Raw genomic sequence first — 17,180 nt, 5'->3', positions numbered from 1 at the left:
GTAAAATAGAGAGTCTTTGAAAAACTCAGTCTTTTGGGACTGGCTATGGTTTCCTTACTGAAGTAAAGCAAAATACTTATCTACAAGGAAAAATCAACAGCACTACCACCACAAAGTAACAATAAAAGATCTCAAACATTTGATCTCCCCGTCAGGCTCACGATGGGGAGCAGTGCCACATGTGACTAAGTAGGGAGTTCAATGCAGTAGCCCCTGGCCACCTCTAATAAGTCTGTCTATGAGGGATTCTCAGCTTAAAGTTACCATTTCTACCAATGTTTCAGGAGAAATAGAAATCCCATATTTTAGACGGAATTTAAATGTTGGCAATAAATACACGCCATTAAAGAATACTGAGTGAACCCAAACAAAACACCTTTGTACCCAACGCACACCTCGCTTCTTTTTGTTTGGTATTTGAGAGTTGCCTCCTGTATCGTGTCAGCTGCCGGGTCTCTGTCATCCTTAGTATGTGTCTTAGAAAGCATTGACAGGCAGTTTTTGTAACTCCTGTAGTGTACATAAGGATGCTCTCTGGAGTGCGTTTCTTTGATATGTAACCCAGCAAAGCCTTAGAGAAAGCCTGTGCTCATGTTTTTTGTGTGCACATTCAGACTTGGTCTTTTAACACCCAATGTAGTCACAGTTAACACTGGAGGTCTTAGCCAGCATATTTTAGAAATGCTGACATTTGACCTGTGACAAGCTAACTTTGGAGAGGGGAGTGCCAATTTGGATGTAGCCCCTTGAGTCCCGGCCTCAGAGGGGTCTAAACTGCTTGTGTGTCTGATACAGAGCCAGAACCCAAGACGTCTGGTTTCTGCTCCATTGCCTTGTTACAGGGCTGGAGGGGACCTGGGAGGCTGGGACCAGTGGGCCTTATTAGCTGTTCTCCTTTTGTTGTAAGCCTCATTGTTCAGTTTAATGTCCTTGATCAAAATCTCTGAATTTGCAAGGCCTGGGGACATACACAAACTGCCCAAGAAATTAAAAATGGGATCATTTTGTTCATCTTCCTGACAGTGCAGGCTCTTATCTCCAGCAGAGTTATCCCAAGGGTCTCTTCCAGGTACGAGAAGGAGTCACAGGGAATGTGGGTCCATTTGCATGTGATTTGCATGCATTTACATAAGCCCACATGAGCTCTGTAAGTCTGAGTGGAGGTGATTTTCAAGGGCTGGATTGCAGACCAAATGGACATAACAGACATTTACAGAATACCTTATCCAACAGCTTCAGAGTACATCTTCTCATCAACACATGGAACATTCTCCAGGGTAAGCCACATGTCAGGCCACGAAACAAGTCTCAAAAAATTTTTAAAAAATCTAAACTATATCAAGTATTTTCTTAGACCATAATAGAATAAAACTAGAAATCAATAGCAAGAGGAACTTTGGAAACTGTACAAATACTTGGAAAATCAACAGTGTGCTCCTGAATGTCCACTGGGTCAGTGAAGGAATTTTAAAAATTTCTGATATAAATTAAAATGGAAACATGGCATGCCGAAGTCTATGGGATACAGCAAAAGCTGGGCTAATCAAAAAGTGTATAGCAATAAATGCCTACATCAAAAAAGTAATTCAACTAAGCAACCGGGACAACAGTCATCCCTAACAGGATTCTTTATTTAATATGTAGCCCTATGTGAAGCAGGTGCTTGAAAATTGGAAGGAGACATAATCAGAGCCAAAAAAACAACAACAAAAAATTAGTCTATTAGGAAAAAACTCTGTATTCCTTTAGTTTATTTACAGAAAAACCAAGTAAATACTTATGGAATGCTTACTTTGCCAAACAATGTTTTAGGTGCTGGAGATTCATGTTGGACAGGAGTCTTGCCTGCTTGACTGTTAATTCTGATAGAGGGAGAATGGTTATAAAAGACAATTAAGAGCAAGCAAAGAAAGAAGTTAAATCCAGATAGCATTAACGGCAATGCAGAAAATAAAACTGGGAATGGAATCGTGGAATCCAAGAGTAACTCTAAGAGGAGGTGGGAAAGTGACATTAACTGGCATGTTCTGAAAAGACTCCAGAGCCCTAAATAACATCAAGTCGACTTTGTGAAGAACTGGAGAGTTCTCCAAGCATAAGGAGAAGTGGATACAAAAAGACTTTGATATACGGTGATCTTGGGGGGTTTTATAAAGATGAAAATGGCCAGTGTCACTGTAGCTGGGAGAGAAGGGGACAGGGAAACAAAGGGAAATGGTACCAAATAGTTTGGTTAATAGTCAGTGTGTGCTTTTTGACTAAGGTAAGGTAAAACGTGTGCTGATCGTAAGTTGGGAAGGAGCTATTGAACTCTGAGTAGCAGGATGACAAAGCTGATGTTCTTTTAAAAATTGCTTTGGTCACCATGACCAGAATGGACAGGGGGGAAGGAGGAGGAAGAGGAGACAGTGAGAATTAGGGCATTTCTGCTGTTGGACCTGTCCAAGCAGAGATAGGAATGCCTTGGTCTGCAGTGGTGGCAATGGAGGAGGAGGGAAGAACTTTTCAAGTTTTAACCAACAGGATTTTGTAATGGATTGCACATGGGGTATGAGGGTAAGAGAGGAATCAAGGAAGTATTGATGAAGAATTTTATTTTGAGCAACCAAGTAGATGGAGATGCCATTTGCTGAAGGGAGAAGGACTTGCTGAGTAACAGGTTTCATGAGTAGACGGAGAAGAGGGAGACTAGAAGTTGGGTTTTCACATGCGTTGTAGAGTTCAGAAAGGACTTTGGTTTCCTGCAGTGGGAGTGGGGTAGCCTTGTTTAGAAGGGATCAAGGATGGGAAGAAGGTTGACATGTGCACTCATGTTCCCGTGATGACCAGAGCATTTCATTTTGTGGCACACAGATTCCCAGTTGGTTTCTTGTAGAGGAGACTTTATCAATTGCATTTCTCACAATTGATACTTGCAAACATGAGATAGCACAGATCTCCTGATGAGGGAGAATATGAGAATATCATTTATTTTCTATGTTTTTTTATGAAGAGATTGCCTTGGGTAGACTTTGCAAACTCATAACTTGCAGAAAGACAGGGAAACAAACAGATTATAGATGGATAGACAGATTATAGGTATGTTTATAGATAGAAAGGTCAGTAGATAGATGGATACGTAGGGAGGCAGATAAGATAAACATCATTTCTAGGCAGCCTCAAATGCCTCTGAGAGATCTGTAATTTTTTGTTTTATTTTTAGAAAAATGAGAGGCCACTGGCAAATTTACAATCTTTAAGAGCTACACCAAAATTCATTGATAAGTATACCTTCAGTGAAAAGGAAAAGCAAGTCTTAGATGCAGAAGAAAGTATTTAAGGTAGTAAGGATATTCAAAAAACAAAACCTTAGATGAACAGCATGGAAAAGACACCATCTCCACTACCAATAAGAGGTAGGGAGCATCAGTAGGGTATGAGATGGGGAACAGTAGAAAGATGAGGAGTGATCACTTAATAATTATTCATAACCCCATATAGATTGAGTTCACAAATTCTAGGTTTCTGTGAAAAACTAGAAAGAACATTAAATGTCTGCAGCTTTATTTTCAACTAGTTTTTTGTACTTTTTTTTTAGATTCCAAGTTGAAACGTAGACATTAATTTCCATATCCTCAGGAATTGGACTTTTTTTAAAAAAAAAAAAGGAAGCAGTGGAATTTCAGTTGGTCAAATTGAAGTCATTTCCATACTCATAAAACACATTCTGAAATGTCTGAACTAATATTTATTTTTACATCACTATAGAAATTCTTATAAGGCAAGATGTGATTAATACAAGAGAGGAGGGTGTCAGTATGGAATTTCAGAAACCGGTAGGGCAGTAGGTCTCAGAATTTCATGTTTCTTTCTCTCGCTCTAAAAATGGGGCCTAGGAATTAAATATGCCTCCCAGGTAATCGAAGTGTTAACACTTTGAGAAACTATTCTAAGATCAACCCAGGGGCTGTAAGCCACCTAGCTTCTTCAGGTTGGAATTGAAAGTTCTTAGAAAACATTCTTATCGAGTTTTAGAAAGTTCGGGATTTCAACAGACATACTGGCCTGTTGAGTTAGTGAGCCTCTGTTTTCCTTAGTGGATATTAGGAACACCTCTGGTCTATTCTTAGGTGGGGCAGAAAAATCACACCTCTCTCTTCTCTGCAAACCTCAGAGAGTTCTTACTGTCAAAAATATCTTCCTTCACTTTCAAACTTTTATCATTGCCTTTTCTCAGAAAGATTTATTAAAGGATCTTTGGTATTTGACCCTCTGCTCAAGGACTCAGAGCAAAGGAGTATACACCTTACCCTCCTCTGTCTTTCAAGGTTTTTTTTTTTTTTCTTTTTGAGACAGAGTCTCGCCCTGTCACCTAGGCTGGAGTGCAGTGGCACCATCTCAGCTCACTGCAACCTCTGACTCCCGGGTTCAAGCGATTCTCATGCCTCAGCCTGATTAGTTGGTACTACTTTGTATTTTTAGTAGAGTCAAGGTTTCGCCATGTTCGCCAGGCTGATCTCTGGAAACTCCTAGCACCCAAGTGATCTGCCTGCCTTGGCCTCTCCAAGTGGTAGGATTATAAGCATGAGCCACCGTGTCTGGCCTGGATGGAGTTTTCTTTTCTTTCTTTTGAGATGGAGTCTTGCACTGTCACCTGGGCTGGAGTGCAATGGAGTGATCTCAGCTTTCTGCAACCTCTGCCTCCCAGGTTCAAGCAATTCTCCTGCCTCAGCCTCCCAAGTAGCTGGGATTACAGGTGCCCACCACCACGCCTGGCTAATTTTTTGTATTTTTAGTAGAGATGGGGTTTCACTATGTTGGCCAGGCTGGTCTCAAACTCCTGACCTCATGATCTGCCTGCCTCAGTCTCCCCAAGTGCTGGGATTACAGGCGTGAGCCACCGCACCCAGCTCCCGCATGGATGCTTTTATAAAGGCTTAACCAACAGGAGCAGGAAACAATCACAAAACCCTAAAACGTGATCGTTCTCTCGAAATTGTTCCCTAGATAATGCCCAGCATATATGTAATGTGCTTTCCAATTTGTGAATATTCTTGTATGCTCTTTTTTGTGAGTAAAGATTTCTAAAGGGCCAGGATTCATTTTACAAAAACCTCTCCATCCAGAACATTTGGATAATTACAGGATTCCATTAAGCATATATACAGGTTATTTGAAAGTTACCTTAGATATCATGCATTGATTAAAAATTTTTTACAGCTCCTGAATACATTAAAATGTATTCCACCGTAAATCTCTAGGGGATAAAATATCATTTTCTTTGGTATTCACGAAGCACTTTGGAATTCTCCAACTATAATTAGGAATGACAATTGTTAGAATATATTGCTGCCAAGAATTTTGTTTATGCAAGCTTTCTAATGTTTGTGAACTTAATGCAGAGGGGTGTGATGGATTATCTAGCAGTGATATATGAAGACAAAAAATTGAAATTATTATAGTAGTTCTAAAAAATATTGATAGAGTAGAAAATTAATTACCATGTCATTTTCAAAGGATTCACTTGTGGCTGGTCAGTAGTTTCCATTCCATTAACTTGCACTGGCAGAAAATCAAAGAAGGGCGTGAATCTATTTTCTTGTGTATGATTTTTAAATATTTTTATGCTTGCCCAAACAACACCTCCTTTACATTTTAAAATACAAAATAAGATACTTTAACCCATTTGATTTGTGATTCATTTGCAATTGTGTAAGATGTTGAATCAAATGTGATAACGTTTTTGTGTATTTGTTTTAAGGCTGGAAATTGAATCCAGTTGTGGGTGCAGTCTACAGTCCCGAATTCTATGCAGGTAAAGAGTTTCTCTTTGCACGAAGTCTTCTCGGTCTTTTCTAAATGTGCTTTGCCTGCCAAGAATGAATGGGTTTTGTAAAATAACCTGAAGCAAGTGAATTCCTATCCTAACAAGTTCTGAATGATTTCTTTGGGCAAAATCAAGAGTGCTTTAAACAGTTGAAAAATTACAAGGGAATCGTGTAATTTTCGTGGATGGGGGGGTCAGCGTGGAGCCACTGCTCCTTAGGACGATTCACCTTGATTTTGCCCTAAAAGAGCATTGTGACTTTGTTTAATAGTGTATTGAACAAATGGAGAGCTGCTCGCACCCATTGTATTTTAATGTGCCTGAATGTGTGTTGTAGCCATACATTTCTATTTGGTTTGGCATTTTCTTTTTCCTGGCAAAGCAGAGAGCTGAGCTGGTTTCATTATTCCGATAATGCAGGAGTGATTTGGAATTGCCAAGGGAAAGCCTATTTCGATAACTGAAAAAAAATAAGTTGTCTGTCTTCGTTCGTTCATCAGTTTCCCTTAGCAATTCCTTTTCTCTCTACTTTGCCTTCCAGAATATGTGTCTCTCCTCACCTCTTCCCTGCCTAAGCACCAATTCCATTCTCTTAGAAATTTTGGGAGAGCATAACCCAGAAGCAGTGGCGACTGAGATGTCATGTCTTGATGTCCTAGGCTTGGCCCGTCACTACTGCCTGTATGTCTCCTTACTCGTGAACAAGGCTGTATTGAATACTTAGTACCTTAGAAGTAGATTTGCCACATGGATATTTAAAAGAAGTCTTTGATGTGGTTTTTGCTTTTTAATAAGGAGAAATAAATAAGCCATTGATCTAGAGCCACACCCTTAGTAACCTCTTGACGGTAAGTCATACCCCTTGCTTTGTTTCTTCCTGGGCTGCCTAACTTTTGTCATTCTCCTGATACTAAACACTGACCCTTGTAGATGGCAAGGGAACATAGAAAACTTAGCTACTCTGGCACAACAACCAGTCTGACATAATTTAAGTTAAAAAATATGGTAAATCTGGAAAGGCTCAACAGGATAACTGATTCCTGGATTTTGCATAGGCGAGTTTGGAGTTGTTCATGTGTGAGTTTTACCAGGAGCCTGGATTAAGTCCAGAGATTCTAATGCTGCAAAATAGCTGTGTTCAGTCTTATGGGGGAACAGACTTAGCCATCAGGCTTTCCATGATCATATTGTGAACCCCACCCTCCTGAGAAGACACCTCTGCTGAGTGAGGAACATGGAAACCATGCCTACACAGCTCAGGTTCAAATTCTGCTTCCCCTACTCACTAGCAGTGTGACGCTGGGCAAGTTAATTTACCTCTCTGTGCCTCAGTTTCCTCATCTGTTAAATGGAGATGATAGTAACAAACTGATTGGTGTTTATTAGAATTAAATGCATTAATATATGAAGAGTGGTGTGTAGCCAGCCCCTGTAAACGTTTAGTAAATAAAAATGAGTATGTTAATCGCTTTGCCAGGCAGGAAAAGTTAGCCGCATATTTCGCTAAATTCTAAGTATACTATGAGACGAAGAGATTCTTTTCTTCATTGATGAGAGTACCAGTCCTTTAGTTCTCAGCATGTTCATTTAGGGGTTGTTAATTTCTGGCATCAGGGGCATGGTAGTTTATTCAGGGAACACACAGAACATGGCATGTATTGCTGGAATACATCTTTGTGCAAAGCTGCAAGGCAATCAAATCCCCCAAATGGTAGAAGAGTCAGACAACAGCTTCTATGTCTGTGCAGCAGGCACGGCCCATGAGTGGAGTAGACTAAAGAAATATCAGTTTCTGTCTATATGCGCATATCCAAGTGCATATTTTCAGCCTAAAATAGTCGAGTGGAGAACAAGTAAGCCTTCTTGTGGGGAGGAAGGGTATGGATGCGTGCGTTGTGGTGAAGAGGGAGAAATGCATTTTTACATTTTTCTGATCCTGTGCAATGGAGTTGTCAGTTACCCTTGGGTCTAGTAAGGAAGAAAATGCCAACTATCTCCATTACTTGTGCTTTCAAAGCCACAAACATATCTGTGGGTATTTAGGAGGACATTAAGATGACAGAAACGGTTCGGACTGATTTATACATATGAGAATAAATTAATCCACATGACTTCTAGAACATTAGAGCAGCTATTCGGATTAGCTCAGGGCTCAGCCTCAGAAGTTAGATCATTAGGTTAGAGGAAGACAAAATGTTATAATGTAAGTTAATATTTACTAGATACTTTCTATGGGCCAGGCACTGTTCTAAGCACTGTAGATAAGTTTAATGTGTCTTATCCTCATGGCAATTTTCCAAATAAGGAAATCAAAATACAAAAAGTTGGTATTACTGCTCTGAGACTTCACAGCAGGTCAGGAGGAAGCCAGATTTTGAAATCAGGCTTTGATCATCTCAGAACTCATGTTCTTTACAACTAGTTGATACTGGTGAGTTGTGTTTTTTTCTTGGAGACGGTTTTGCTCTGTTGCCCAGGTTGGCACGATCTCACCATCTCGGCTCACTGCAACCTCCGCCTTCTGGGTTCAAGCAATTCTCCTGCCTCAGCCTCCCGAGTAGCTGGGATTACAGGTGCCTGCTACCTAATGCCTGGCTAATTTTTTTTTTGTAGAGACAGGGTTTTGCCATGTTGGCTAGGCTGGTCATGAACTTCTGACCTCAAGTGATGCACCCAGCCTGTTCATTTTTTTTTTTTTTAATATTAAAGGTCATGATTCCAATGACTGTCTCCTATGATCATGCTACTGCTCTGTGTGCGAACCAATGGAATGAAAGAAGTAACATAATCATTCTGTATTATTCTAGCTGCCACCACCACCACCATATTCACAAGTGTTACCCGAGAAATCTGAGTATCTGTGTTTCATGCTGCCACTATCTAGATTATCCGGAAATTCCACACGCTTTCCTTTTCAACTGTACATTTGTATGTAGATAGAGTTCATGATATTCAGAAATGTGGAGACATGTTGCTGTAATTTTTACACTGCCGAGCAATTCCTTTGAAATATTTGAAAAGCTGCAAACACTGAAAGCCTGGCTGACTTAAATCTGAAGTTTCAGGCACCTGCATCTATGGAATGGACCTCTGCAAAGTGGTAGATGCAGAGTGCATTCATTTCCGTATCCAGATGTAATTATCACTGTCATGCATCTACATATCCATCAGTAAGAATTTATGGGACATTTTAAATTTCCCTAGCTATAAAAATAGCCTGAATTTATCTTGCAATTCTGAGTGTGCCTCAAAGCTGAAATGAAGACCTTGTCATTGATTTGCTTTGTATTTTTAGTAGGCTAGCTCTGTATCTGCTTAAGATAGAAAGCCAGACTTATTAGTCATTTCTCTATATAAGGTTGCGTGTTAATGACATATTTTATAATATCCCCATAGTGTAATTATTTGATTTTCTGAAGCTTATGCAGAATTAACAACCCAGCCTCCAATTGCCTCAGAATGGGGCATGAAAAGTTCACATATTTTGTAAATTAAAATCAATATTTTCAGTCTCTCCTAAAGGTAATTTTCCTAATTTAGTAGACTTGTCCCTACCATTTACTTTCTCTTTTAATTATAAAATGGCAAGTTATTGGCCAGGCGTGGTGGCTCACGCCTGTAATTCCAGCACTTTGAGAGGCCGAGGAGAGTGGTCTTAGGAGTTAGAGACCAGCCTGGCCAACATGGCAAAACCTCGTTTCTACTAAAAATACAAAAGAACTAGCTGGGCGTGGTGGCGTGTACCTGTAATATCAGCTACTTGGGAGGCTGAGGCAGAAGAATCACTTGAACCTGGGAGGCAGAGGTTGCAGTGAGCCAAGATTGTACCACTGTACTCCAGCCTGGGTGACAAGAGCAAAACTTCATCTCAACAAAAAAAAAAAAAAGGCAAGTTATTGATTTTTGTATGTAATGTTTTGACTCCCTGAGTACGTTTTTATTGCAGACTCCGGGTGAGGGCAGAAAGAGCCATTGCACTTCTTAATGAGGACCTTTAATTACTATTTGCATTGATAAATTATAACATTCCTTCTCCCTCACACATGCATTGCAAAGGAAACACTGAGAAATTTCTAATATATTTTGGATGGTTTTTCTTTTCTGAATTCTCATCAAGTCATACTTATAAAAACCCTTCTCAATGCTTATGCCGTGCCAGTCTTCAGACAGATACACACACATAAGCACATCCCATGACATATATTAATATATACCTTCTCCCAGGAGAGATGGGTGGTTTTCTATAAAGCAAGAACAGCATTGATAATTTCTAAATCTAATCATCTCCAGAGTCATTGGGGTTTATTCAAGACATATGAGGATAAGTCCCCACACAGAAATCCAGGTGAGTCATGAAGCCTTTGGCCAATGTCTACGGCCCTTCTTTAGACTTTAAGTAAAATTGAAGGCAGTAAGGAGAAATAGACTGGGAATATCTGTACCCAGTAGGAGGCCTCGTGTTATTTAGTGTAATTAAAAATAGTATTTCCAAGAATCTGGAGGAAGAGGCCTCAGAGGGGATTCTTACACTTTCCCTGTCATTGTGAGAATTTCCCTTGTCTTCTAATAAAAAATATATATTTTAAAAAGTAGTATCTTTTAAAGATAATCACGATATCCAGCCAATGAAACTGTTGATTTATGGCTCCTTTAATCTTCATAAATAAGTAAAGCAAAATCAAAATAAATAACAGAAGGTTATACAAAGTTGTCAGCATGGTGCTGACAAACAGTGAATTTATCTGTTTCTCAATTGTCAGTAAGATACACACTGCAAAGCTCACCCACGTTGTATATCATATCTGCCAACTCATTTCTGTGATTAAATATTCTATCAGTGGGGCTATAAGGCAGCAAAGCTTAACAAGATTCATAAGACGCACCACTTGAACACACATAACTCACTTCCATGGATGGAGAGCACCCCGCCTGCAAAGGGAAATTGGAATTGAGTTAAATTATTCCATGAGACATGATCAATAGGGAAAGGCAAAGATCTTCTAATGGAAATGCAGATCTAAGATATAGTTAGGTCCCAAAGATGAGAAACATACAATTAAGGAGATGCAGAGTAAACCAACTTGAAAACCTTGAAGATAACAAAAACTACCCCTAGGGATACTTATTATTAGTGGAATTTGGGGAGAATAAGGAGATTCTGAATGGATACGTCTGAAAGCAACCATTCCTGGTTTTGAGAGGAAAAAGAAAATGACACGAATGAAAAATACGGCACGCCTGACTGCGCAGTCACATTTGAAAGGTGGTCAGGTCTTGAAAGAAACTCACCCTGCGGTTACAGGGAGGATCAGATAATAGGATGAGCATCAGAGAACTTCGCAGACTGTAAAATAGAAATAGAAGAGGTTCATGTGATCACCAAAGTCACCTCGATTGATTATATCCATGTCAGAAAGGACCTGGCCACAGATCACATGACTTGATGCTGGGCTAAGTGATAGGAAAGTGGATTTGGATCTCAGTATGAAGTTTAGAAACGAAGAGGTTGGCTATAACTCTCTTTGATTGCTTATCTCAAAAGGGCAACTGTATTTGACCTTGGATTAACCATACGAAGGTACTGGTTTTCTGTGGGCCGGGGTGAACCATGATTCATCTCAGAATTGGGTCAAAAGAAGGTCCATGAAGGCTCCCTCGCATTTTTTTCCTCGCACTTCCACCACCAAGAGTCTATTTACAGTTAAGAGAATGACCTTTAGTTACACGTTTAGATGTACCTCTTTTCAATTCCCTTCCTACAATTTGGATCCAATAGCATCTGAGAAAAGTAAGAGTGTCTGGAACCCACCTGTGATCACTGTGGTCCCTGACACAGGTTTGCTCTGTTTTATTTATATTGGCATTGGGCTTGGGGTGATTTGGCTAAAAATGTCCTGGGTACAAAGCATGCCCGGTTTGGGGTAAAAGAGCACAGTGTGGGTTTACAGGGTAACTGTTACCATCCAAGCCCTTCGAAGCAGCAGATATTCAGGTACCCCTCTTGGCTCCAATATTTTCCCATACCCACCGGGAGGACTAGACTCAAAACCATGGCCATAAGGAGCAGCTCCTCATGAACCAATGACCTTTGGCTCTGAGATGTTTTGTATCGTTTACACATCTGCCAAATCCAAATGCAGTGCACTTCAGTGAACTGGAACAGGAGAGTCCAGATTTTAGTCCCCAAAGCAAAGGATTTTCAGCCTGGAAATGTTCCACTTCAAAGAGTTTATCTTGTACATCTGTTTACCTTTGCCTCCCCTTTTGGTTGCAGTTCGCTTTGCTTCTCTCCTCCCCACATCTGTCTTATCGGACTTTATTCCAGCCCTGCCCATATTTGGCCTTAATTTTTATCTGCGTCCTTCTAGATCCCACAGAGGGAATGCAGCTCATCTCTGATGAAGCCTGTGGCGTTTTTTGATCTTCAGATAAGATCAGTACTTGCTGATGTGCTAAAAACTGCATTTTTGAAATAAATTGGTTCTCTTTGTTGTGTGTGGGAAGTCTGTCAAGAACTGCTCCCCGCAAAAGCAGGGGGTGTCAAGATGGTCCTTATACAAGAAGGCTCACATCCAGGCTATGGGAGGTGGATGTGGTTTGGGTATCTGACTCCAGATAAATTTCACAGGGGAAGTTTTAAGTTACTATTGTCCACATAGTGAGAAACTCAAACCATCAGCAACAGCACGCCACTTCCAGGCACTTGCTCTGTGCAGGCACTGTGCTGAACACCTTGTTTCACCTCAAATCCTCAAGAAAATGCCATCCCCTTATTTTCATGATCAAATTATAAAGTCAACGTTTCTGGGAAAGCTTTACCTCATTTGCCAAATCACAGAACTACGATGTGAAAAAATCTGGTTGTTATATAAAGGCCTTCTTTTCTAACTTTCAAGCCCATGTTTTTTCACTTCTTTGCTCTGCAGCATCCGTGGTAGGCGTAGATGAGGGCATGTCCTCAGTGTCTTCTATTCATTAGGTCACAGAATATAACAATGAAAACACATTTGCATTTAACGTTGTCTGCCACATGCCAGAGTCCATGTTGAGACCTTTACATGTATGTACTTAAAATTAGAAGTTTTCAGGAGAAGTGTTGTTACCTTCCATTGGCAGGTAAATTAGAGCCAGTGAAGTTACGATGCCAGTGGGTGCTGACTGTGAAGTTAAAGAGTGGGGCCAAAGCTATATCTTTGTGATTCTAAAGCTTATTTTTTAGCTGTAGGTTGCCTCCCACCAATGCTTTAGTTAACCCAAATCCTGGATTAGTGATTCTTAACATGGAGTGACCTTTCTCTTAGGGGAATTTGGCAATTTCTGGAAACATTTCATTGATACATCTTCGATGGTGGTGGGGGTGGGGATTGGGGAGGGTCATTCACTGCTGACATCTAGTGGGTGGAGGCCAAGGATGCTTCAAAATGCCCTACAATGCACAAGACATTCCTTGACCACAAATAGTTATCCAGCCCTAAGTGTCGGTAGTGCTGGGTTTGAGAAATTCTGTCCTCATTGACGCTATTCAACATGCCACATATTCATGGAATACCTTAACAACTCTCATGCCCCACTGGTTGCTACCACTAATAATGTATGAACAGCTACAGTCATGAATGGCAGTCAAAGAATTTGAAGACTTTCATGTAAATGTTTCCTCTTTGGAGCATTGTATTGTGTTTGACTCCAGAAGGGAAAAGCATACACTTTGATTTTGTGCCGCACAACTGTGTCGGGAGTCCCCAAGACCACTCTCAGGTTCGATGATGGATTAGAAGGACTCAGGGTTCAAAAAGGCTGTTACACTCACAGTTAGTTTATTATGACAAAAGGATACAGATGAAAAATTAGCAAAGAGGAAAAGTGCACGGGGTGAAGTTTAGAAGAAACCCAGCTAAAGCTTCCAGGTATCCTCTCACAGTGGAGTCACACAGCTGTGCTTCATTTTTCCAGACATGCCATGTGATAGCACAGGCATAGTGTTATCAGTGAAGCTCACCTGAGCCTTAGTGTCCAGTGTTTTTATTAGAGGCTCCTCACATAGGCAAGCTGCATCTGCATGACTGACCAACTCTCAGACCTCAGCCCACGCTATGGAGGTGTGACCAACAGGAATTCACCATAAATGGTTACCATAAACAATTGGATCAAACCTGTATGGTGTGGTCCAAGGCCTAAGGCATACAAAAACAAGTTTGTTTTTGTTTCTGAGATGGAGTTTCTCACTCTGTCACCCAGGCTGGAGTGCAGGGGCGTGATCTTGTCTCACTGCAACCTCTGCCTCCCAAGTAGCTGGGATTACTGGTGCCCACCACCACACCTAGCTAATTTTTTATTTCAGTAGAGATGGGATTTTAACACGTTAGCCAGGGTGGTCTTGAACTCCTGACCTCAATAAATCCTCTCACATCAGCCTTCCAAAGTGCTGGGATTACAGGTATGAGCCACCATGCCTGGCCCAAAAATAGTCTTATCAGGCAGAGAATATTCTAAGGGCTGATATTTCATCTCCCAGCATCTGGCCAAAGTCCAATCCTAAGGACAAGTTGTTTTGGAAAATGTGCAAGGTTTGAGGTAGCCCAGGCCTGCTATAGTCAACCCTTCCCTGCACAACCATTTTTTAAAAAAAAAAATGTAAACTTGCAACATATAGTGACATCCATAGTGATGGTAGTAATGAGGATGATGATGGCATAAGAACGTACCACTGGGTAGCTTGACTCTAGGAAAAAACAAGCCAAATTTAGTTTTGAAAGAGTAAAGAATGTGCAGCTTGTTAGCTTAAAGCAGGGGTCTGCAAACAACTTCTCAGTGTAGGGCCACACAGTGTTTTTAACTTTGTGATCCCTATGATCCCTGTTACAACTACCAAGTTCTGCCATTCCTGTGTAAAAGTAGCCATCGACAATATGTAAAGAAACGGGCATGACTGTTTTCCAGTAAAACTAAGGACATGGAAGGTTAGATTGTATACAATTTTCATGTGTCACAGAATAGTTGCTTTTTTTCAAACATGTAAAATGTGAATGCCATTCTTAGTTTATGGACTGTGCAAAAACAGTGTCCCTACTTTGCTGAGCTTGGCTGGAAGAGCTCAGTGGTCATCAAGCCACCGGGTTAAGCCCTGGAGAGTTTTTCTTTTGGTTTTTTAAATTGTACAGTTTTAGCCGTTATATACTGCATGAACCCATGATCTTAGCTGGATGGCATTCAGTTGTTTGATGTTCATCAGGGAAGGGTCAAAGAGAGGAGACCATGTATTAACACTTACTACTTGTTTCCATGAATTCGCCTTTTATTGCAGAATCATAGTATTGGGCACTAGACACCATCCTAGGTGTTGAGGTAGCAAAACAAACCGAGGCCTTCCCTCTGGAAGTCAACAGGGTAGGAGAAGGATGCAAAACAAGCTGTCAGTGAGTGTGTAGTACACAGTGATACCTGTTAGAGCCGAAACAACAAGACTCTCTGCATTAGGAGTCAAAGGGGTGGTATAAATTGAGTCTTAAAGGGTAAGAGTTCACCTGGCAAGAAAGTGGGTAAAGATCATTGCAGGAGGGAATACGGAGGTGGTTGGCAAGGTCCTAAGGTGTTTCTCAACCTTTATCTTTAGAATCTATTGAGAGAACTTAAAACAAAATACACATGTTTGATCTTCACCTGATACCTACTGATGGGAATTTCTGAGCCAAGTTAGCGTTTTTTCCAAAGGCTGAGAAATATTGATCTGTTGAGATCAGAGAGTACCTTCTAGAGAAAGGTTGCAAAAGACCTGAAAATTTTACATAATGAAATCTGAATTTTGGAATTTATCCTTTCAGTGGCAGGCAGCCATTGAAAGCTGTAATAAAAATTAAAAATAAATAAGTAAAACACCTGTTGGTGAGTTAGCACTTGCACCCATACTCACGGTGAGTAACAGTCTTATAATTAAGACTCTTATTATTACTAATATTGTGCATTAAGCCCTGTGGTTCTGGGAGACTTAGGAGCAGATTATCAACTACTCAGCAACCCTAGAGATTGGGTTCTTAGTTACTAATCTAGTGCCTGAGACAAAGGCTATTGTGAAACTTATTTCCCAGTTTTGTCTAAATCTTTTAAGAAAGTAAATTACCAGCAATTTCAAACCCAAGGCGACATGATTTTTTTAAATGTTTTAACTGATTAGATTATAAACTCTTTAGTTCGAAAGACTTTTTGCTTCCCATTTTTATGGTTCTTTTCAAAATTTGTTGTTCACTCTTATTCCCCCAACCAATTAAGTTGGTGTGTAAATACAAATAAATTGACCCAATAATGTTTAATACCCTTTCTGTTAATTATATGTAGATACTCATTCTCTAAGTATAAAACAGAGCTGTCCTATTCTTTGTCTTTTGAAAATGTAGTTTTGAAGAACCAACTGACAAATGGCAAAACCCTACTTTAAGTAACTACATCGATGACAGTTAATGCATTTCTGGAACTTCCATGGAATTGTTATAACCCATTACAGTCGAAATACTGGTTTATGAAAAATTAATAAAGCCAGTGGAAAACGGAATTCCGCATCTGCATTAGCTATTTACACCAAAAGAATCAGCCAGAATTAATTATGCTGTATGCTACATTCTAATGAGTTTTTCATTAAACTGTATACCATTATGGAAGCTAAACAAGGATTATTCAAAGAATAATGCCAACGGCTGTTATTTTGTCGAGAGATTAAATTAGTTAATGGGTTATACATTTAAATCTGACGCAAAGGTTAATCAATGCACACTTATTGTATTAAACCCAGTATCATTTTAAAACACGAACACCCCAATATTACTGATATTTCCCCTGGAGAAAAAAACCCATTTGTATGATTCTAGTGTTTGTTTGATGTGCACGTGGTATTGTAAAGATTGAAATCCTCCCTATTAGTTCTCTTTCATTTTTGAAAATGATTTTCACCAGCTGAAATATTATGTTTGTTTTTAGCCAGAACAGGGGAAGGGGGAGTGTGTGTGTGTGTGTGTGTGTGTGTGTGTGTGTGTGTTGTGGCAGGCATAGACAACTTCATCCAATCAGTCTTTGAGAGATTGAAAGGTGACGTGTATTTTCTACTCTCACCAAAAAAGTGAGGTCAAAATTTTAAGCCTAATCTGAGAAGGCTTAGGACGGCAATTCAAGATGAAGAATGTCGTCCTCATTCCACAAATAGAGTCCCTCCTAAATAGTTCTGTAATAGTACTTGAAATATGCAAGAAGCAGTAACAGACAAGCCTCTCTACATAGGTTTTCAGGCTCTTACAGCATCTTAGAGGCTCTTATTCCTAAGATGAGATGGGAGTATAGAAGGCCTTCTAGGTTCTTTGCAGAGACTTGTAAACTCCACTGTTTTCAGTTG

General features: G+C 40.1%; 1 protein-coding gene across 9 annotated transcripts in view; it reads left to right on the top strand.

Moving 5' to 3' along the window:
* RBFOX1 (RNA binding fox-1 homolog 1) overlaps nt 1–17,180 on the top strand; it is a 2,535,170-nt gene that overhangs the window by 2,425,159 nt on the left and 92,831 nt on the right. For all 9 annotated transcript variants that reach the window (XM_033235808.1, XM_033235804.1, XM_033235807.1 and 6 more), the window contains one exon: nt 5,741–5,794. In XM_033235808.1, coding sequence (XP_033091699.1) covers nt 5,741–5,794 — 54 coding nt within the window. The remainder of the gene's footprint in view (nt 1–5,740; nt 5,795–17,180) is intronic.

This window comes from Trachypithecus francoisi, unplaced genomic scaffold (genome assembly GCF_009764315.1).
Source record: "Trachypithecus francoisi isolate TF-2019V2 unplaced genomic scaffold, Tfra_2.0 Lachesis_group15, whole genome shotgun sequence".
Lineage (NCBI taxonomy): Eukaryota > Metazoa > Chordata > Mammalia > Primates > Cercopithecidae > Trachypithecus > Trachypithecus francoisi.
This window is presented reverse-complemented; position numbering and strand designations above follow the sequence as displayed.